Genomic DNA, 23,244 nt, shown 5'->3' on the forward strand with positions numbered 1-23,244 from the left:
GAAGTTCACAGTTTGCAGTAGACATTTTTATCAATTCCGATCTAGTAGGAATCATGAGGTTTTAGGTCTGCTGTATTTCAGGGTAAAATATGCTGAACAAAACACTGACAGAGATCAGACAACAGACAGTCTCTCCACCTGTGTTCTTTTAACCCCATCCATAGTCCTAAATCATTCTTCTTATTACAACTATGATACTCAACAATCTTCAGTCTCGCTGTTTTCAAGAATGCCTTCACTCAGAGTACTGAACATACCATGAGTTAACAAACACCAGGAGCTCCATTCTCTCATTCTCTCTTGAGGTTTTTTCATGGTGCACATGGTGTAGAATAAAATATAAACAGCAAAAACTTGCCTGTCTGTGTTTAAGAAGGAAATACGCCCCAGTGATCACCTCAAAAAGCCAATGTGCCATAGAGAGGCTCTGGTAAGACATGGATGAACATTCAGTGTTCGTGTCTCGTATCAGTGACCCTCAATGGACCCTACATGCCAGGTCTGACCCTCACTGATGGACACAGCTGCCTCACCTCCATAATTGATCCCACTGGAGGAACAGCGTGTGGAAAAATCCCAAAAGAACACGAATGCAAAAGAGGATGTGAATCAGCAATGTCTTTCTGTCAATCAGCATGACTGTGGATTATTTTAAGATAGACCCACAGGAGTGCTACTTGGTACAGGTGTTACTAGGCAAAGGCTACTCCTGTATCATGATCGTGACCTGATCATGTATTTGATGATAAATAACAAATGACACACGAGCTTTCAGTCTTAAACCCCGATGAGAAGAAATAAGATTACTCATTTGCTGCACTATACTCAGACAAAACAAGATATTTGGGCCACTTGTGGACACGTGTGACAGGCCAAAAGTTCCATAGACAGTCACGAACACGTGCATAAATAATAGATGCAAAATTAAAATGTTATTTGGTAGTTTAAACAGTGACCTGTTTACAATGTCTTTTGGCCAGTAAATACTGATACAGTTTTGACCTTCTGTCAAAGGCAAAACCTGGCATCCCCCTCTCCCACAAGCTAGTTTTTCCTCCTTTCAATTTGCCTGCAGTTGACTGACTCAGACCTGGGTATCAGCCAAGTCCGATAATTGCTGAAACTCTAGAGGGTTACAAAAATAGAGGAAGTGTAGACTGGCTTTATTCTGGCCTCATGCCATTCTCTATTGTTGGCTCATGGTGGACTTGAGCTTTGGTACCTACTGTAACAGTCTGACGTAAAATCTGTAAGCTCCTTACATGCTCCACTGATGTCTGAGCCAAAAGAAATTAGTACAATCAAGAGAAGTGTGTCCAAGGCTCGATACTTGGGGAGTTTGCATGTGGACTGTAGTGGAGAGTATGGCTTTCCTTTTTGGCCTCAATCTGCCCCGCAAGTCCAAAGTCAATTCCATTAAAAAAAAAAAAAAAAAGTCCTCCTCCAAGTTTGTTCATGTTCACACTGAAGCATCATCCCTCTGGAATGAGAATATTTGAATGTTTGAGGTTTTTCACTCAGGAAAATGCAGAACAAAAAAGCTCAGAGGGTTTCTTTCTTTCACTCATGTAGAACATTTCTGTTTTTAAATTGCTCCATCTGTTTAAAGTTCCAATAAATCGTTTTTCATCGCTGTCAAAGTGATTTTTTTTTTTATCAAAGAATGTATGACAGCATTGTGAGACGGTATTCTTTTCTTGAGGCTAATTAGGTGGGTACAGTGACAGTCCATGGATGATTTATATGCTGTGGTTGCTGAGAAGTGATTGAATTGATGCCTTGTGTAGCCAGCAGCTATACAGTGTGTGTATATTTGTTTGTTTTTTGTCAGATGATATTGCTTGTGTTAGCATTAGTCTACCATATGTGTGTATGTGGGATTCCCCTGCACAGCTGTTCAGACAGACTATCTGAATGCCTTACAGCTCTGCTTTCCTGTGTGGATATGAGCATCTTCAGGTGGGTTTTACTGAATACTGCCACGTCTATCGCAGTTTCACCATAGAGCCTGTGGCGAAGGAATTGATCCACAGTTTAGCGTTGAATCTCACGCATTGATAGCCACTCTCCAGCACTAACTGGATGTATCAGGTTGTGTTGTGTTTAAATCATTTAGCCCAAAGTAATGTTGCTATTCAATTCACTTTGTAATATGGTGCAAGAATGGGAAGATGTCTCTTGTGTTGCTGCTCAAAAACAACCAAAAATAGGCAAAACACTTAAGCTTTTGACTTTAATTGATAGAACAGCTGACATGAAAACAGGAAAGGGAGAGAGAGGGTGTGAGAGAATGACATGCAGCAAAGGGTTGCAAGCAGGAGTCAAACCCACGGCTGCTGCAGGGACCCACAGCCTCCGCACATGGGGCTCTTGCTCTACCAGCTGAGAAATACAGACATTAAACATCAAAACTAAAACAGCACATTCCTGAAATCCAAAGACACATTGCCACAATTTAAGAAACAAAAAAGAACTCCCATTGTGAAGAAAATGAAGGACAGCTAAAGTAACAATGTTGTTGCCTAATTTTTTGATGTTTTGATGTCTTAATTATCAACTGTCTCCACTGAAAATTGAAACGAGAAAACACAAGCAGCCCAAGATGACCAATCACAGTTTTGTGGTCTCCATGCCCGTAGCTGAAGGATGTTTTTTCCTGTAAAATGTGAATTATATTTCTTCAAAGATAGACATTAACACCTCAGTGGATAGATGCAGAGAATGGTGTTAAAGGTAACCGTACTGTAGGTTGCAGAGCCTGGCAAAGAAGCAGGCGTGTGGCCCTGCATGTCAAACATTGTGATAAATTAATTAAACTTCCTGATAGGGCTGAAGCTAACCATTATTTTCAGTTTCAATGAATCTGATGATTATTTTGTAGATTTGTCAATTAATTGTTTAGCTATCAGTTAACCTATTAATCCATTGTTTCTGCTCAACTTCCTGTCTCCCTGCACCAGAAATTTGAAGGCACAAAGTAAGAAAAGAACAAAGACAGTGAGCCATTGACTTTCTGTCACCATCTATGACATTTGAAGAAATCATGTGAATGATGGAAATCGTGTAGCTCCACAGTGTGATGCAGAATACATGAGAACCATATGAGTGTCTCGGAAACACAAAACCACTTTCAAAAAGATCATATATGAGTTACATATGATTATCCTGTCAGAGAATTTTTCCCAGATTATTAACTGTGTTGTGGTTAAACTGCAAACATGTACAGTTCTGGATGATGATCAGTGAGGACAAAGTTGGTAACTCATTGTTATCTAGAACTGACATCCATTGTCATCACCCACTGAACTGTCTCAAAGTGTTTAAAGTAGTCCTGGCAGATAAAAGTTGTAGTAGCGATTGAAGTAAACACAGAGGCCCTTTTACTATTTGTCTGAATGTCTCTCTAGAGGCTTTTGTATAACAATGGTGGATCATGATTAAGGCATCCATTTGTTACACAGATTGTCACTTTCCCTCATCAGAAGACAAGTGAGGAAATTTATGAAAAAGACTAGTGCATGTCATTACAACAAAAGAGACAAGATACTTTACAATGACTGGGGACATTTAAAGATCATACACAGCTGTTGTCTGTGTTTGTGATTTTCAGTATGCTTTTCTTGAGGCACAGTATTTGGTTTGTGCTCATCTCTCAGTGTTATGTCTTTGGTCGGTTTAAATTCTTCCTTTACGGTTACAGTCCGACATGTGTGCTTCCTCTCACTGTCTGACAATGAGCTTTATCTGCAGGATGTAACATGAGGGAAGTTTATGCTCCTGTCTTGTAGGACAGCAATTTGTAGGACCACCTAATGCAGCAAGACTGAACACTTGCTGTGTTCCAATGCACAAGTACAGGCAATAGTGCATATTTGAATTCACAACCAGGCAGGAATCTTTTCTCACCAGCTAATAAACTCATAGCAACAACTTACACCAAACATTTTGCAAAATATGAGCAATGACACTCTGCAACATTAGGGCCCTAACAATGATTTTTAGATCCTTCCCCTGATTTGAACAGACTGAATGCTTAGAAGGCTGGTTCATTATTAAGTTTCATGTTGCCAGGTCTATCCACCCTCCACCATACTGACCCCAACAACTGTAGCTGACGTCCACAGATGAGTTGTAACATTAACTCGTAACACTAGTGTTATGTACATGACAGTTGGAATGTTGCAGCAGTTACAATGGTAAGCGACCTAGATCATGACAGTTTAAACAGTAGTCTTACCCATTAAATTATATGCCATTTGTTGTATCAAGTAGTGAGGTTTTCTTTCATAAAAGTGCTTTTATCTCAAGTAAAAGTGGTATTGGTTTTCCAGTTCCAACCTGAAATAGTCGATCATCAGTTAATCAACCAAAGCATTACAACTACATTCACACACCCACAAATGGATTTCCACAAACTACTCAGTACTATTTCACTGAATGTAAAAGATGAAACAATTTACAGTGAACATACTTGCAGACTGCACATGGGGACAAAAAAACTGACTGAGGTAACAGGACAAATAGCAATTACCCAGAGACTGAGTTAACCCTGAAAGTTCTTACTGTTCACACATTTCTTCTGATGCAGGTCTCAAACATCTGTTTTACTTTTGTCAGAAACAGAACAGGCATGACTGGCAGTCCCTCTCCCTCCTTACCTCCTCCCCATCGTAATAGCTTGATCCTTTGATTACAGCGTTGGGAGAAAAGCACATGAGTATGTTCTGAAGTTTTCCTTGAGGGCACAGTGTTGGCACATTAAAATGTTCTCACATGAATACTCCCACACGAGTGGGGCTTAACAAAGACCATCACAGCATTAGCAGCTGTAAGTGTGTGAGAACATGTTCCAGTTCCTGGGGCTGTAATTACTGGTCATTAAGAAATTGTAGCATCAGCAATCCCACACACATCTCAATATGACGCTGGAGTTTGTAGATTTTGTGATTGATGTTAATGTTATTCTTATAGTTCATTGCAATTTGTACATTGTTAGAAGCTTATGTAATCATGTGCCTAAACAGCTGATAAGTAAGAGATTTTCTTGCCGAATGAACAGCATATGATAATCTAAACATACATTTCTGATGATTGATTGAGTAATTGTGTCAGAATATCAATGTCCCTAGTGATGAAACAATTGAATAATGGATTGATTGATTAATATGCAACAATAATATGATAATAATAACCAGCAACAAGATTATTATTCATTGGTCCACTCTGTCTTATATCATTGTAAGCTGAATATCTTTGATTGCTGGACTGTTGGTTAGACACTGGGTTTTGGGAAGTTGTGATGGACATTTTTCATTTGATCAGTTGATGATTTTCTTTTATAGCTTTGGTAGATTTCAATACTATAATTAATGGATATTACATGATTTTAAATAAAGATTGTCATAGTGATGCTATTCCCGCCTTAGGAAGACAACACACACTCAGAAACGTTGCTTTGTTTTTAAGAAACTGCAGCATTTAATCAATGAAGCCTAAACTGTACATTTACTGCCAGACAGACAACTTCACTACTCTTCTCAGCACACATTCACTGTCACTCTCTGCCACTCGTTCTCTCACATGTGCTCCACATAAGTTACATACTCACTGTGCAACACTACTCCGACCAATCAGTAGACTGCAGTGTTCACCTTTATCATCAGAACTAAACCCAAATATTCCCAAACAGGGGCAGATGCATTTTTCTTTTTTTATTAGTTAATCCTGTAACTTGTTCCCTCAGATGCCATGTTTCTCAGCTCAGCTGTGCTGCCTTGTCCACTAGTAGACTGACCTCTTGTGGCGTGTGCTACACACTACAAAACAGCATCTCTGTATCAGTTTATTAGAAAAAAGAAGCATCTGTATTTTTGACTGTAAAAATGATAGTGTCTGGATTTCTTAATACCCTGATATACTGTAATACCTTGGTACTACCCACCCTACGACTCAGTGGCATCTTTCATTAGATCTTGCTTGACTGCTTAATCGCGGCACCATTAAAACTTAGAGTAACCCAGTCTTTCTTTTAAGCATTCATCTAAACCCATGAAAACAAAAACATAGCCCCCAGGGTGTGTTAGAAAAACTCCCTTGAGAAGACATACAATGCATGCTGTTTCCACAGGCAGGGTAGGCTCCTTGTGACGAGTCAACTATGCATCATGTGTAAAATCACTAGCATCTGCTGCCATGGTTTGTATGGTTTGTCTTCAAAGTAAAATCGCTTCATCATTAGACGGGATTTACTGACGTCATCCTTCATATCTCTGTTTAGAAAACAGCATTAGCAGCAAATTATGAGATTAAAGTCTGAAATTGAACTGTGCAGATGTTCTGTTCATCATCTGGGTTCTTTGTGGCTGAGCTGAATTAAAAATGTCTATCCTGTACATGCTATTGTGCCTCTGAGCCCCTTTTTAAAACTTAAAAACTGTCATCTTGTTTACCTACTTAGCAAACTATTTGACCCCAAGTCCCTCACGGCTGTTAACTAAAAGGTTAAAAGTGCAAAGCAAGCCATTATTCAAATCATTTCTTCTCTCAAAGTGGCTCTCGTCCATATATCTTTGAGGATTCCTGGAAGGCTGGTATGTTGGAATTTTTAGTGCGACACCAGATATGTTCCCTCAGTGCCATTCCTCCGGGCAGCGGAGTGTGACCACAAGGCTCTCTGTAGGCCAGTGATCGGTCTGGCACTGCTGTCAAGATGAGCGTAAAGAGCAAATGGGTCTCAGAAGGGCTGACAGGCGTGGATTCATTTATTAAAGTACTCCAGGAGAGTTGGATTTAATCTGTTTGAGCAATCCCATATCTTTGGAAAAAGTCCAGAGGCAATCCAAGACATGTTTATAGTGGTTGAATCCCAGACGTTCTTGTTTTAGTACTGCTTTTGTCATCTTTAGGCACCCTGCTGCTCATGCTGATCACGTTTACATGAATGCTCTTTAGTTAAATAGATCTTTTTTTTTTTGCATGTTACTTTAATGCACCTTCTCTCTTTGAGTAATTTGTTTCTGCACTTCCTCTTACCTAACGACATTGACATTTAAGTCGGGAATGATTTCAGTCAGTTCCCAGGTTAGAGGGTGATCAGTATACCACAACAGTGGTCTCTGAGTGGTGACTCACTTTCTCCATATATGATGAAAATGATGAAGAGCTTTGTTCGTAATCCTCAGGGGGAGTTGTTAAAGCACAGGATTAGACGGCAAAGTCCACCTGTGGCCAGGGCATGACGAATGGCACTTTACCTGCTCACATGGAGTAAAAATCAAGGACTCACCTCTGATGGTGTGAAAAAAGCCAGTGGTTTAGAGGTACAACAATGTTTGGCACTGTAGGGCACCAAAAATAGGATGGAATTTGTAGCAGCCGTCTGCACTTTGAAAGGCAGTGGCCCTGTAAGTGGTTTTCCGCTTTCTGTAATGCCATCAGTGGTCTGTTCACAGCATGTTAAGGTTTTTCCTAAGTGCCAGCAGAGGAATGTTTGGTTTGGTTGCTGCAGATGGTTGCTGCCTGACTCTCCTAATCTTGAAAAATTGCAGAACATACACTAAATGGCCAAAAGTATGTGGACACCCAAACATTACACCCTTTACTGATTGTTGAACATGCCATTCCAACAACATGAATATCAATCTAATGTTATAACAGGCTCCATTCTTCTGGTTTGAGGCTTTCCACATGAGTTAAGAACACGGTTGCAGGGATTTCCTGCCATTCAGACACAGGAGCATTAGTGAGGCCCAACACCATAAGGTGCGGCTCACAGTTCCTGTAGGGGATGGATGGATGGATGGTGTAGAGGTCAGGTCTTTCTATAGACAAACCATTTCTTTATGGACCTGGCTTTATGTACAGAGGCATTGTCATGTTAAAACAGAAAATGTTCTTCTCCAAACTGCTGCATTAAAGTTTTAAGCACACTATTGTCTAAATTATGATTGCATGATGTATAGTACTAAAATTTCCCTTAATTATGGCATACCCTAGGGCTTATTAAATCTGACATAATTACTCTAAACATTATGAAGCTGCCACTAACATTAATTACATAGATGAAAGATGGAGTTATCCATCTCTGTCTCTAATGAAAATTCCTTTGAATCACCGACTACATATTTACATGAGAAATAAAACTAAAGCAAATGCTTAAAACACTGCCACGCACATGCAGCAGCACTGCCCATGAGACAAAATAGGCTTTATCCTCCAGCTATCATACAGCAAACATTTTGACACTTACTTACAGTTTATACAGTCAGTGCTATGCATCATTTCTGAAACACTGAGATCAAAAATTACAATATACTGTAAATGGAAACTAACATTTTGTAGCATTTTGTGTGAGTGAAAGTGGGACTGGGTTCTTCTCACACAAGCACATAATACACTGTGTTCAATATTGTAGCACAACATTACCTCTGCTTGATGTTAATTGCCTGCATGACGTTTATATGACACAAAACTTGTCAATTCAGCTGAACTGTCTCTCTACAGATGAGGTGGACATTCTGCAGGAACTTTCTCTTCAGCTGTCGAACAGCAGTAATGCCTCCATGACTGTGGATGATAACAAGTGTTCAGTCCTACATGTGGGACAGTACTCCACCTTGGCTCTCCCTCTTCGACAGCTCCTTCCTGATGGGTACGATTTAATGTTGATCTCTGCATGTGAACTCTTTTATTAATAATGCCTCTTGACTGTATGTAAAGGTAAAATGCTTTAGTTCACTTTACTTTTGATCACTAGTTATTTTTTAAAAAGTGGACTTCAGTCAGTCCGCTGTACATTTTCATTTCCTGTCCATGATTATAACTTATGTAAAAAGTCCCAGTGGTGATATGTTTTCAGTAGCAATTATGTTGCTAAATAGTGTGTGTCTGTGTTTGTGTTTAGGTTTGCAGATGAGTTCAGTTTACTAGTGCAAGTGCAGAGTCCCCAGAGAGAGGAACGCAGTGTCTTCACCATGCTCAGCCCTGACAGCCATGTTATGCTACAGCTGTGGATCAGTGCTCATGCCGTCATCTTCATAGGAACACAGCAACGCCACTATGAGTGAGCACACCTCTTTTTTTTTCTTTTTTTCAAACTGTCTTTTTTACAAAATTAATAAAAAATGAGAGTAAGTTATGTTTGTATTGAAAGCTGTTAAGCCTCTTCTACAGATTTAAGAAGCTTTTATTAGTGATAAATTGGCTAAAATTGCTCCAAATCTACCAGTGAGACAACTTAAATACATGCTTTAATGCATTACCCATTATCCCAAAAATCCAGATGTCAGGAGTTGATTATAACATCCATCTCAGGTAATTGAGCACCACTCATGCCCATTCCTGCTTCTTGGCTAAAGTGTGTGTATGCAAATGTGTCTGTAAGTCACATTTGCATACACACTGTAAGGAACGCACTGTGGAAGTGTATTCGTTTGCAGCGGGTGTGTACTGTGAGTTGTGTTTGGCTGTCTCTTTGGTAAAATGATTTATTAGGCATCTCTTGGCAGGTTTTGCCTCTTCAGGAACCACAGAGCTCAAAGCAATTCATCACTGCAAGACAGCAGGCAGAACTGGGCCAAAAGATAGACACACATACTGTACTTGTCGTCTTCTGTTGGTGTATGGTTGATTTTATTTTACCTTGTTTTTGCTTTAAAGCAGCATCATCGGTCAAGCATGTTAGTTGGTGGCCAACTTACTTTGCTTCAAGTGATGTCACTTGAGTCACTATTGGTTGGGGCTGAAGACTACAGTTTAGAAAATGAACAAATCTGGGGGTGAATCTCATCTGGAGGAATTTGGAAGTTTGGAACAAGTGAGGTTACTAGACCTCTGTAGTCACCTCTTCATCTCTGCTTGAGACTTGAAATTAGAGTAGCTGTTACTAGCATAATGCACCCAAATCTAGAACTGTTGGTGACTGAGTTGCATTGTGTTTATGCTCCACCTTTTTTATTTGACAGCGAGTATGGCTGTGAATATTCAGGAACTCTGGCCATATAAAAAACTATCACACATATGTTATGTATGAACTATACATGAATGTGCCATGTATAAATTGTGGCTCGTTTCAGGTCATGTAACCAATGTTCCTACAATGGCAAGTCTAGAGACATTAATCAACTGTAGCTGACCACATGATCAAATGTATAGTAAATGAATAGTTTCTTGATGTTGAGAAAATTACACAACAGTCTGCTGCATCTGCAAGTCCCGATCACACTTTTCTCATCAAAACAACTGGAAAAAGATGACTCTCACTGCAAAAACTGCTCTGATTCAATCTTCAAGAGATTAAAAAAATCTAAATATGCGAACTGTGAATATTTTCTGTCGTCACTTGGAGAAAATCAATAAAGTGGTCATCTCCTTGTGCTTCCACAGCACTACATCTGCAATGTCAAGTTCATTGCTTTGTTCTTTTCTTAACGAGACACATTAGAGGTGTGGTCATATATGACAAAACAGAAGTTTGCCACTTGGCCAGGTTTGCCAATTAATGTCATTCTTGCAAGTCATTGTTTAATTTAGCTCTATGCACAGTGTGCAGCAAACTTCAGTATCAATATCCAACCAGACATTTTGACATTTAATAATTTAATCTTAATTTAATGGTCAACTACACATGATACTGCTAACAGCTAACATAACCCTGTTTGTGAGTAATGTAGGCGCCAGCTTTTGACATTGAAGAAGAATTTGAAAAAATATATCTGTGGTTCTGCTGAATTGATTTGTAATTGTTGTTTAAAAAACTGTGGTGGTGGGACAACGTTATAGGAGTGCAATGCTAAATTGCTGAAGTACACTTTTTACGATGAAATTTCATGTGTAATGTCACTCTCAGGATGCCTTCACAGGACTTATCCCAAACTATTCAGGGCTACAAAGATTTTTTGCTCACTATTTTGGTTTTACAGCAAATTTACTGTATACTTTAGTTTCAGCGCTCTCTTGTACTTTGTTTCCATCACAGACAGTGTCAGAGACCAGCTGGTGAACAAAGTGAAACATTTGGCAGCTACAGAGCCAAATTTGTTCCTCAGAACCTATTGGAGGCAACTATTAGCTAACACATTTGCCAGGGCATGTTTATAAGGTGATGACAAGTCGGAGGTGTGTGTTCGTCAGCTTGCTGCAGAATTATTTTGCACCCAAACCATCAAAAAAAAAAAAGAAATCCATTAATGGAACTTTGATGTTAACTGAGCTTCTTTTTTTGTTTTTGTTTTTTTGTTTTTTGAAAAGATTTAATCAGGATTCTATTCCACTTCATGTATGTATGGTTTTTCCAGCAGCAGGATTTAAGTACATAGATTTATTTCTTTCAGAATATAAAGTGAGACACACCAGAACCCTGGAGCTGTCAGGGATGTACCTAACTAACTAACTTCATTAGGCAAGTCATTTAGTTAAACTAATTTCTTTGACCAAGAGCCCAAAGCTCACTATTTATTAAAGGAAGGTTTTCACAAGTTAAGAGAAATAAAAAAGTTTTAAACTGTTACTTACGTCAGTGCTGTAACAGTCAGGGGGCCCAGGCCTATTTGAACTTATCTCTTAGATTAATTCATGCAGACATCCAGCTCAAGAAACCAAAGATATGTAATCACATTATAACCCATGTGTCTCTCTGTCAGGTTCCCAGTCAGCGGTCTGTCTGATGGAAAATGGCACCATGTGGCCGTCAGCGTGTCTGCCAAGCGGCTGGCGCTGTATGTGGACTGCTCTCTCCTGGAGAGCGTGGACTGGGTGTACCATGGCATGGGGATCAGCGCCGATGGGCTGCTCATGGTCGGAGGCATCATTGAGGGCTTCGAGACTCCTTTCGAAGTAAGTTTTTCTTTTTCCTCTCTGAAAAGAGACATTAAGACCCATGAGACCATCATATATAATCGTCAGCCCCACACCCCATCACCTATTCTGATAGTCTTCCCGTTGTTTTCTTTTACAAGACTCTCCACTGCCTTAACAATGAACTCAAGGGTGTCTGAATGGCCCTCGTTGGATTTGAAAGCCTTTCTTTCAGAATCCTTGAATGTTGTTCTATATTGCACTTGTGTGTAATAACTATATTATATTGACCAGATGGTTATATAATAACCAGATGATATTTAAAACAAGTGTTGCTAGGAAATAAGCCACATGTGTACAGTCTGTTTAAATTTAGTCCAAAAACACATGCACGTCTGCTCATCCTTGCAGCACACACACACACACACACACACACAAAAGAACACACAAGTAGATATTCCAGCCCCGTGGCCCTATCCCACCCCATTCCCTTTTCATCATTTCCTTTTCAAAGATGTGTAACCCATAATGCTTAGAAACCAGGTGTTTGTTTTTATAAAGTATGCATAGAAATCCCTGTAGCCTGTTTGAACCACAACCTCAATTACCTCCCAAGCACCAGCGTTACTTAAAATTACAGAGGAAACACTGATGAGTGTTTGGACAGAGGATGAGTTCAGTGTCCTCATGAAGACGTCTCACTTCACTTAATTTTATTGTTAACCAAACCTGGATGTCTGTGGACTGGGAGAGGAAACCCACAACGACAACATGTGCGCTCCATTTTTGCTGACATTTGTCAAATGTATGCAGTTCTGTTTTAGATTTTTTCAGTCCATTAATTCCAGGCATCTATTAGTGAAATGAGACAATGAAAATCTGTTGTTAGAGTCCTGAAACTTCCCTGAAATCTGTCACAGAGAAACACCAAATCCTTAAAGAATCAATTAATCAATCAATACTTGATTACTCATTAATAATTAAGATACAAAATGCACGTCATTGTCTGATTCTAATTCTTAAATGATTCTAGCGGCATATTATTATGTGAAGCGTAAATTCATGAATCCAAACAATTTAAACAAACAGAGTAATAAAATAGGCTCTTGCTTGAAACAGCTGCTCTCGTCCACCTGTTCTTATTCAACAAATGGCCACGCCAAGCAAAATAGTGTCAAATTGGGCGCAATTACTGCCATTTCTAAACAAGACAGACCAAACCAAACCATTAGAAAACCTGAGCTTCACAGAAATGGTACACAAAACATATGGTTTTTAATTTTAATCTTGGCGGTAAATGATTAATCACATCCCTACAGTGCAGATTAATTTGAATTAATTTGAAAGTCATCATTTTCTGTCCTTGTATGCTGCTTTTAAGTCTTTTTCTCAAGGGCAAACAAAGCATTTCCATTAAAGACTGATTTTTGAAGCCCCACAATGCACCTGGTTACGCACTGTGGACATGCCGTCCCAGTTACAGCGAGTACTCATGTAGCCTGAGGATCAGAGCGGGCAGTGTGGCTGCATCACTATGGGGGTGAGGAGGAGCGCTATAGAAGCAACATCTGGATTTGCTCTTAACGCCAGATAAAATGGATTCTCCATTGCCTTGTTTCCTCTGGTGACAGGTTTTTACAGAGCTCCAAGGACGGAGCACTTCCACTCTCAGAGGTGGTGACAGTCTTGTCTTTGGACCATCTTTTTTGGCAACACCAAACCATACATTAATATACTCTGCTTTTATTTACAACTCTCGCTGTCATCCACGCCACTGCTGCATATGAAGTCTAAGACACATTCTACTTCATTTTCAGACTAAAATAATAAACAAAACTCACCAAAACTGTCTTGTCCAGTTTTTCCACTGGTAAAACAACCACCAACTATGGTTTTGCCGAAATAGATGACCAATTAACAGATTTAGATGTGAAAATAGTCTGTCTCGACAGGCTGTTTTCCTTTCACTTGTCGTTTGGCCTGGTGGATGTGCACTGTACTACTGCGTGAGTCATGCAGCAGCACCGGTCACTCATACAGACAGAACTTTAAACAAAATAAAATGACAAAAATCATTAAAACAAAACCCCAAAACAACTGGCAATGACCTCATCGCCATTTGCCAATAGCCAATATATTCGTCCAATCCCCTGACCCTGTGGCAACTGTAGAAAGATGGTCCAATGCTCGGATCCTGAAGAGTGAGTGGCTTCTTCAGCCTTTTTTTTAAGGAACAAGGCAAAAAATTTTGCTAGTCAGTGTTAGCTAACATGTTTAGTGAATTGTTTTGCCTCCACCCAAGCTCCGCCCAGGAAAAATGTTGTAATGTTTACCAACAGAAAAGGGGTCTATTGAAAAAATCAAGAGTAGAAACCATGATCAGTATTTATATGACTGATTAAATGCTGATCATGTGATTGCAGTTATATGAGGTTGGTGTGTTCATAACCCTCCCAGCCTGCACTTAGGCATCGTGTTCATGGACACGAGTCTCCTTTTATTTGTGTCCCTGCATTGTTACTAGTGTCATTTTGTTTTACATTGTGTTGCACAGTGTTTCCACTGTTTCTGCACTGTGAAACATCAGATATTACCAGTGATTACTGGGAGTTCCCCGCGGATGTGGAGGAGACTTTTTATGCCTGCTATGAAATTAAATTTAGCTTTATAGCTTTAACTGCATGAACAATTTTCAGCTATGGGAGTTCTCCCATTTTGATCATTTGAAAATGATCAAAGATCAAACATCTTAAAATGGCTTTCCATTTTTTCCCTAATGGGTCTAATTTGTGCATAATACGTGTGATATGCACCAGCAAACTTGAAATAAGCAAAACAAGAAAAAAACTGCATTTTAATATTGCAGATAATTAGTTTTAAATCCATGTGTTGGTGTGGTCACGAAGAAATTTGTTTGTCATGTTTTGCCTAATGTGAGAGTCGCTGGCAAAGTAAAGCAACTGCACTGGAATAAATGACCTACAGGAACGTTCTTATCTTGATTCTTATCCTGATTATTCCTTTGTATTGTCATGAAACAGTTCAAGTTTTTATGGCACAGATTGACAAAAAAGAAACTGGCAAAGGTTCATATTTAAGAGACTGAAACCAGAGAATGAAAAGCATTTTTGTTTGACTTAGTTAAAGCAAGTATTTTTTTCTGTTGCTTGGAAAGTTGTTGAAATGAGTAATTGTTTCATTTCTAATAACCATATGCCTTTCTTGGATTGTTTGTTAGGGTTTAGGTAAAATAAACCAATCAACAATTAAAGTGGAGAATATTTTCACTGCCATGCCAGATGGAGGAGGAGAACAAAGACTAAAATGATGCTATTGGTTTAGTTTTGGGGGGCGAGGAAATGTCAGTGCACTTGAGTATTGCGATATTATGTTTCATGATATTATTAGATTCTTACCAGTAAATAGACCTAAGAAACAGTAATGTCATTTTTTTCAAAATATTGGTGTTTTTGCAAAATTGAGTTGTAAGTAAGTTATCTGATCCTTTGTAATTTGATGTAGAGCCAAATCTCCATGTTAGTTTTTTGTTTATTTTCTGCATGAACTTGATTTGTATGTTTGACCACTCTCATTGTATTTAATGTTTCCATCTCTGCAGGGTCATCTCCGACAGTTAACCTTCCTGATGGGTGACCCAGATGCTGCCCAGCAACACTGCAGCCACCACCCACCCCGCTGTGGTGAGACCGTCCCTAAGCCTCCCCGCTCCCCACGCACCAACAAAGCCCTGCAGGTGAAGAAAGATGAACGGAAAAGGAAAAATAACTAATTGTGGCTATATAATCTGAGTTATTACACACATGCAATTAGGAAAATTCATGCCATTTGTTCTTATTGTTCCTTTGACTTGTGTAAAGAGCAAGGCTCTGACATGTCACTGAGTTGTTTAAGGTGAAGCCTGAAGCCCAGACACTCAGACTCCTGCTGTTAATACTTTAACAGCACAACCTGTTACATATACTGTGAAGCATGATAAAAGATAATCAGAGGATTTAAAACAAAGTGCACTGACTCCTGCAGTTTTGATCCAGTCTGGTGAATTTAATAACTGTGTGAGTGTTTGGTTGTTCATCATTTAGCCCTGAGCTGAGTTTGTTTGTGGTATTCAAATTTAGAAATTGTCCTCTCTGTTTCCACACAGAATATACTGCTGTCCTCGAATGACCTGGAGGACCTGCTGGGGAATCCCGAGGACGAGTCATTTTGGAGCTTTGGCAGAACTGTGAGTAGGACTTGAACTGATGAGGAACATTGCAATTACCTGTTCATTTAGGTGTTAAAAACAAACAAACCCCACAAACACACAGTTGCCTGGTTTCACAGCTGCGACCTGGAGCATGGGCCGGTGACCAGTCGTCATAGTGATTAGATCCAGCTGCGAACTGGCATGCGGCTATGGTCATATATACCAACCGCTGGTTTGGTTTCACTGGCTTCGTTTTTTTCATCAGTCTTTGTGAAACTACCATTCCAGCATCTGTCATTAATTAGCGCTGCGGTGCAGAGCCTCAGGCGTCAGAGGCACCAACCAGCCGTCCCACCTCTTGTCTTGGGCTGACTGGTCCACTTTGCGCGTGCCTTTGTGTATAAGTGAATATGTGGTTGTATGTGTGTGTGTGTGTGTGTCCTCTAAGACGCCTTTGTTCCTGACCTGTCTGTGTCCTGGTCCATCAGTCTCTGTCTGCTTACTGGTCTTTGTTGTGGCCTGAAAAGGGTTCATCTGGGTGCTGAAGCTAAAAGTTTTGACTAATTATAGCTTGTGCTCATTTTTCATGGTTTTTATTGGAAAAAAACAATCAGGGGATTTGTTGGTGGTATTTGAATATTAAAAGAAGTAAAAACAATCTGACAAAAAACAATAATGAATTTTAAATTTGCAAAACAACCACTCTGTAATTTCCTGGCTTGATTATTTACAGGGGGTATGATCAGCAGTTCATCTGTATTTTCACCCTGTGTTTTTTCTCCATGTTACATAACTAGAATCACAGTTTCTGAGCTGTACTCTCTGCAACAAAGCCTACCGTGATCTATTAAGATCATTAAGGTCATCACTGCATTTTCTCCTTTCTTTGTTTCTTTCCTTTTTAAAGGACAAGTGTGTAGGATTCAGTTGCATCTAGCATTGAGCTTGCAGATTGCCTCACCCTCCCCTTCCAAGCATGTAGGAGAACCTACAGTGGGGCGAAATTTACAAAAATCGCACAAGGCTACATCTAAAGACACTGTTTGGTTTATCCATTCTGGGTTACAGTAGAAACATGATGGTGCAACATGGCAGGTCTGGAAGAGGGAAGAGTGGAAGAGGACGTAAGCCCTCTGTAGATATAAAGGGCTCATTCTAAGCAAACAAAAACACAGCATGTGCTGATGAAAACATACTTATATTCCATTTATACCATATTCTGCCAGTATATCCTACATACTAGACCTTTAACTAAAAAAAATCTGGTTATCATTCTGTGATAGTCAGTATAGAACTGCAATGATTACTTGATTAATTTTGATAGTTAATTATTTTGATGATCCAGTAATGATTTTATTAACTTCTACAGCAAAAATGCCACCAAAAATGCTGTAAAACCCAAGATGCCACAAACATTTCGGGCTTCTGCTTCTTAAATGTGAGAATTTAAGGCTTCTCTTTGTCACATGACTTTGGTATTGGTTGTTTTTTTGGACATTTAAGGTCGTCACCTTGGGATGTGACTAGCCAGTGCAGTAGGTGTCAGTCATTCATGGCAGACTTTGTGTGTTCTGTGTGTTTTGTGAAATTTATACCCGATCTTACAGGCAAACACTGCATCTTCAGCTATGATCTAATGTTGCAATTATGGTTGCAACTGAAACATCAGTATAAGTCAACTCAGTAAGTACAATGAATAGCTGGTGAGACACTAGGGATTAAGCCTGATTTCAACCCCAAACTGGTTAGCCTGCCTAACTGTAGAATCAGGCCAGGTTTGCTGTAGTCTTACGTTCAGTTTAAGGAGCGTTTCAGGGCCTTATGAATCATCTGAACGATCAACACAAGGTTGTACAACAGAATTTACATTTGTAGTCCCTTTATGCTGCACACACACAAACACAGAGCAACAAATAAAGCAAGTATTAAATCTGATAAAGGGGGTGAATCTAAAAATATCACAGCCTGAAGAAAGAAGCTGCTCTGTAGTGTGGTAGTACGGCAGTGGATACTTCTGTATCCCTTGCCAAACAGCAGCAGAGTGATCAGGCTGTGGCTACGATGGGCACTGACTTCAAGTGTCCTTTGAGCTCTGTGGAGGCACCCTACCCGATAACACTGATGCTCAGTAGATGGGTACCAACGATGTTCTGGGCAGTTTTAATGAACCCTTACAGAGTCCTCTTGTCCTGGGCTGTTTGGTTTGTGATGTTTCCAGGATGCTCTTTTATAGCTCCTCTGCAGCAGGTTACAAGAGCTAGGCAGGGGAGTTTTGCTGTCTTAAGTTTCCTTTAGAAAAGCTGTCATTTGTGGGCTTTCCCAACCTGGGTGGAGATGTGAGACGGCCATGAAAGGAACCTAAAAAAAAGACAATCAAACATATCTAGCATATTAGAAAGTTTGTTCAGCAGTTTCACAATCTGATTTCCCACATGGCTGTTGTCAGAGGATCCCTTATAAAGTGTAGTTAGCTTGTTTCAATATTGTTGGAGTAGTGTTACATGTTGTGGCTCACTGTAGTTTTGCCTGAGACTGTGCTGTCATAGAAATATAACTGGCCTTGACTGCAGAGCAGACAGATTATACTGTCCTTTTTTTCTTCTTCTTTTCTGTTATTCCTGTCAGAATTGCACACAGTACTGCTGTTTTTTCTCTTCTCAAAAATGGATTATGGGCCATGAAATGCAAGTACAATGCATAAAAATCCTATGATATATTAATTCATAAATGAAAGAAGAGAGGGCAATGCACATACAGGACTCACAGAGACGGAGTTACATCTAGCACTTACTATTTCTTTTTGCTACACTGGCCTGTCAAGCTCAGAAGCTGTGTAGGAGGTGGGTTTGTTAATGTAGATGTTATGGCAATTCATGATGTCTTTCTATAGGTTTTGGTCCCGGGAAGATGCCAAATTTCTCTTTTGGGTGTAGAGCTGAAAAGGTTTATAAACCTCTGAAAGTGATCAGTACATTTGAATCCACATGAGCCAGCTTTTACATTCAAAGACCTGTTTTGTTATGACTGCACACACTGCAGTTTAATCTCTCCGACCAAACAAAATACAGTTCCTGAAATACATATGGGTGTTTACACTGGCACTTACAGAATAAACCCTGTTTCTGGAACCCGCACATGTTTGAAATGGAAACAAAGCAAAGACCGTGCGCTTGGCAACGTAGGGAAAGCAAAGCTGGTTTGAATTTGCATTTTCATGTCTGCGCAAAATGCCTGAAAAAAATCAGCGAGGATCTGGTTGTCTTTACAGTGTACAGTAGTTTAGAGGCAGGAGGAGTGAGGAGTAAAAGACAGCAGACCATACCGTCCTGTGCCAGCCCCATCAGGCACAGAGTTTCTCCATCAGGATGGCATTGGGATGCCTTTGTGATGACGACAAAAACCTCTCCTGCTGTTTTGTGTTCTAGAGAATATTTGCAGGAACACGCTGCACCAGATCTTTCTTAATAGTTACTGCATCTCTTTCTCATTATCTGTCTGTTTCCATTCATCTGTTTCTATTTTTCTGTTTTTTATTGTGTCTCCTCTGACTTTATGTATGTCTCTGTGTCTCCCTGTCTCTTTACATGTCTCCTTGTCCCAGTGTCTCTGTCTGTTTAACTGATAGTGTCACTCTCCATATGTCTTTGTCTGTTCTCCTTGGCAGTGTCCAAAAACCATCCAATCAATCAAACCATTTGCTTGTACACAGTGCTGTAGTAGAGTTTATTGAAATGAAAACAGATTAATATTTTTGATTATTTGAGACTTGCAATGAATTTGGACATAATGTTTGTATTGATTAAACAAACAAACTATAACATGGTAATTAGCGAGCATCAGGGTGCTGATGGGTAGGTTTTCTCACCTTTGGACAGACCGTAGCCAACTGTCTCCCCCCGTTTTGTTTTTGCTGTCTTTATCCTAATCTAAGCTAACAAGCTACTAGCTCCAGCTACATATTTACTGTACATAGATCAGTAGCTGTATCAATCTTCTCATCTAACTCTCAACAAGAAAGTGACTATGTTTCCAAAATATTGGCCTATAACTTAAACCCCGACCAGGTTAAAAATGTCTATAATTCACGTTTTTACAGTTTATCGCATGTGAATGTTTAATGCTTATGGGCTTTGGTCTACATGTAATGGGCATTCTCTGGTGGGCTGAAAAACTAATTCATTCGTAAAAAGATAGTCAACAGATTAATTGTTAAAATTTACTGAATCTCAAGAAATACTTTACAACACCAAAGATACACAATAACACAAACAAACTGATCAAGGCAGTGATAGACCAGCAACGCCTGTCTTCTGCAAGGTAAAATGAACGTTTTTGCCAAAGAAGTCTGGTTGCTTTGGAGAGAGCGATGTGACTTATATGACAGCGGTTTTCCAGAAAGCTGTCTGACGGAAAGGTAAACTTAAACTTAAACTTAGATTTACTTTTTTAGGTGGGCATTTTTTTAGGTGTTAAAAGTATAGTTGCTTCTCCAAACTGAGTGCGAGTACAGCCATCTACTGTAGGTAAAACATTGTCCATTGATAGTATCCCATGCAAGCCCAATTCAAAAAATCCAAACTACCCCTTTAATTGCAGCTTATCCTAAAGGAAACAGTGAATGAGGGAGTGATTCTGTTTCTCATTAAATCCACTCAGACCAGAGCTGCAGAGGTACGGTCATCATGTCTCTGGCTCTCCTCAGAATCTGCACATTCACAAAAAATAAAACAACACCGCTACATTAACAGGATCCATTTCTCTTTCGCTAAGGTCTGCTTCTGTCGTCTTTGAAGCGTAACATTTCTGACTGCAGGGCCACGTTGTTGGGGTTTCCTGACTTTGATGCATGTCCTGTCTGGGGCCACTGGCTCCCTTGACAGGTGCTCTCTTTAGAGACATGGCACTCGCCCAGTTAATGTACGGCTCCGTCAAAGTGTACTAAGATGTTAAACACTCCTGGAGGTCAGGGACTTTAGCTAAACATGTAATTACAAAGCCAGAACCATGAACCCCAGCGTGTGCCGATGGCTTTGAACCCTCATTATCAACATGCCCCATATTACTTAGAATTACTTGTAAATTGAAGCACGTAATTGTATGTTTCAAGATATTTATTTATTTCACTGCTTTCAGCTTCCAAATTGTAAAGATTTGCTGCATTTCCTTTCTTCAAAAAAATTTAAATTAAAACATTTAAGATTTTTGGTTGAGCAAAACAATCAATGTAAAAATGTTTGTTTGCACTCTGGTGACTTTTTTTCCAGACATTTTATAGACAGTTAATTGTAAATATAAACTTACTAATTGCAGCCTAATTTGTATGTACTCAACAGTGATCGGGACCTTCACTTTGATCAGAAAGTTTTTCGTCTTTTAAAGACTGTGTGTGTGTGTAGGTGTTTATTTGGATTTTCTTACATATACACTATGAACGTGTGTCAGAAAGAGAGGGCAAGATTGAGTATGACAGCTTGTGTTTGATTGTTTTTTTCTATGTTGAACTAAAGTGAATCCAGTTTGTCCGAGGGCTTTCAGTTTCATAAATAGCTCTAACACCGTTTGCATTTGATGCCTAAAGCAGCCTTTGTCAGAGACAGAGAGAGGCAGACACACACACGCCTGTGGACGTAATATTCCCTGTTCCATATCCTATCACAGCTAAGTGTTTCCACTCGAGTCTCTAGAGAGGCCTCTTTCATAAAACCTGTCAAACAATACTTTTTTACTGGGAAGCCAAGACAAAAACAAAATGGTGGAAAAACAAATTATCCATCATTTTGACACTTCTTCTATCCACCAGGGTCTGTGTACTATTTTCTGTAAAGTCTATATTATAACATGACTGTACTCCAGGTGGTAAAGCTGCTAATGAACAAAATACCCTTTAGATTTAAGGTCTTTTATCATTTTTAATTGATAACTGAAAGTGTTTTCTTATACCGAATGCCTTAAACTTGCATTAAGTTTTAGCTTATTTACACATCAAAACACAGTTTAACTGTATTGTTAATACAAAGATATTGATTAGAGCACCATTAAGGGTGTCTGGTTTATAAGATTTTGCTTTGTGAATTTCCAGAAGTTTGAAATACTGCATGTGATGTAGAACAATACTACACTAAGTCTTAAGATAGAAATTTAAAGTGGCATTAAAGAAGAAGAACACTGAGTTCACACAAAGTCTGGTTACAGGAGTTGGGGAGTATACTTCATATGTGAATAAAGTTGTATAAGGCCTTTTGAGCCTACAGAAGGACCTTTATAAAACTTGCTAAATTGCCTCAAGTGATGTCCCTTGAGACAACATCGGCCACATTTGAAAATGTTTGAACATGAAAAAAAAAAAACCTGGCGGTGTGGAGTTTAAAAAGAAGTGTGCTTACATGACGTCTGTAGCCTGCTCCTCATCTCAGATTGAGGCTAGCAGCTCAAGGCTACATTAGCCACTACTAGCAAAGGTATATGTGCCAGGTTTTGACAAGGAAACAAAATGGAATAGAAGGAATGAAAAGGACAGTGTTGTTGGTTCTGCTGTATCAGTTTCAATCCTTTTTTTAAACTGAGTCTGACGATGTTTTAGGAATGAAATGCTGCATTGGCGGAGCTGCAGATATGCAAATGAGTTTCTTTCAGTTCATCACTTTACATGTCACCATTCGATGTTAATAGTGTTTTGAAGAGCATTAAAGACAGTAGTTGTGTTTTAGGACTGAGTGTAGCTGTTATTTCTCTCCTGTCCAAGTCTCTTTTTTTCTCTCCATCTGTGACTCTTCTCTCGCTTCTTTCCTCTCACTTCTTGTGGCCATGCTGCTTACTTGGCCAGAGGCAGCAGCTGAGGTCAGAGGTCAGAGGCCAGGTCAGAGTCATCCAGCTGGGCTGTAGAGACAGACAGGATAGCCCGCATTCACCTCTCATCCAAAGGCTGAACTCTGGATATTGTATCATCTGCTTGTCAGGACAGCTGAACACGAACAAAGATTGTGCACTGGTGTGTGGATGAAAAGCTATTATTCCTTGACTGTCAGAGGTAGACTCAGTTTGTCTGTAAGTTACATTCCTGTCATGTTCACGTCATTGGACAAAAACTACATATTCTCATCCCAGCAAACATCACATTCCTTCATTGATTTCAGTACTGTTCACTTCTGCTCTTGCTCCCCTTTAAATTTGCTCTGTTGGAGAATGAGGTTGCTCAACACAGGCGCACTGTATTTCCCAGGTTTCCTAGCAACAAAGAGAGATGG

At 39.5% G+C, this 23,244-nt stretch overlaps 1 protein-coding gene across 1 annotated transcript in view; it reads left to right on the forward strand.

Moving 5' to 3' along the window:
* LOC146308145 (uncharacterized) overlaps positions 1-23,244 on the forward strand; it is a 112,723-nt gene that overhangs the window by 23,794 nt on the left and 65,685 nt on the right. Inside the window, exons 2-6 of the mRNA XM_084746269.1 lie at positions 8,503-8,650; positions 8,903-9,061; positions 11,640-11,832; positions 15,413-15,547; positions 15,956-16,036. Of these exons, the coding sequence (XP_084602395.1) occupies positions 8,503-8,650; positions 8,903-9,061; positions 11,640-11,832; positions 15,413-15,547; positions 15,956-16,036 (716 nt within the window). The remainder of the gene's footprint in view (positions 1-8,502; positions 8,651-8,902; positions 9,062-11,639; positions 11,833-15,412; positions 15,548-15,955; positions 16,037-23,244) is intronic.

This window comes from Lutjanus erythropterus, chromosome 20, assembly GCF_056507025.1.
Source record: "Lutjanus erythropterus isolate fLutEry1 chromosome 20, fLutEry1.hap2, whole genome shotgun sequence".
Taxonomy (NCBI): Eukaryota; Metazoa; Chordata; class Actinopteri; order Lutjaniformes; family Lutjanidae; genus Lutjanus; species Lutjanus erythropterus.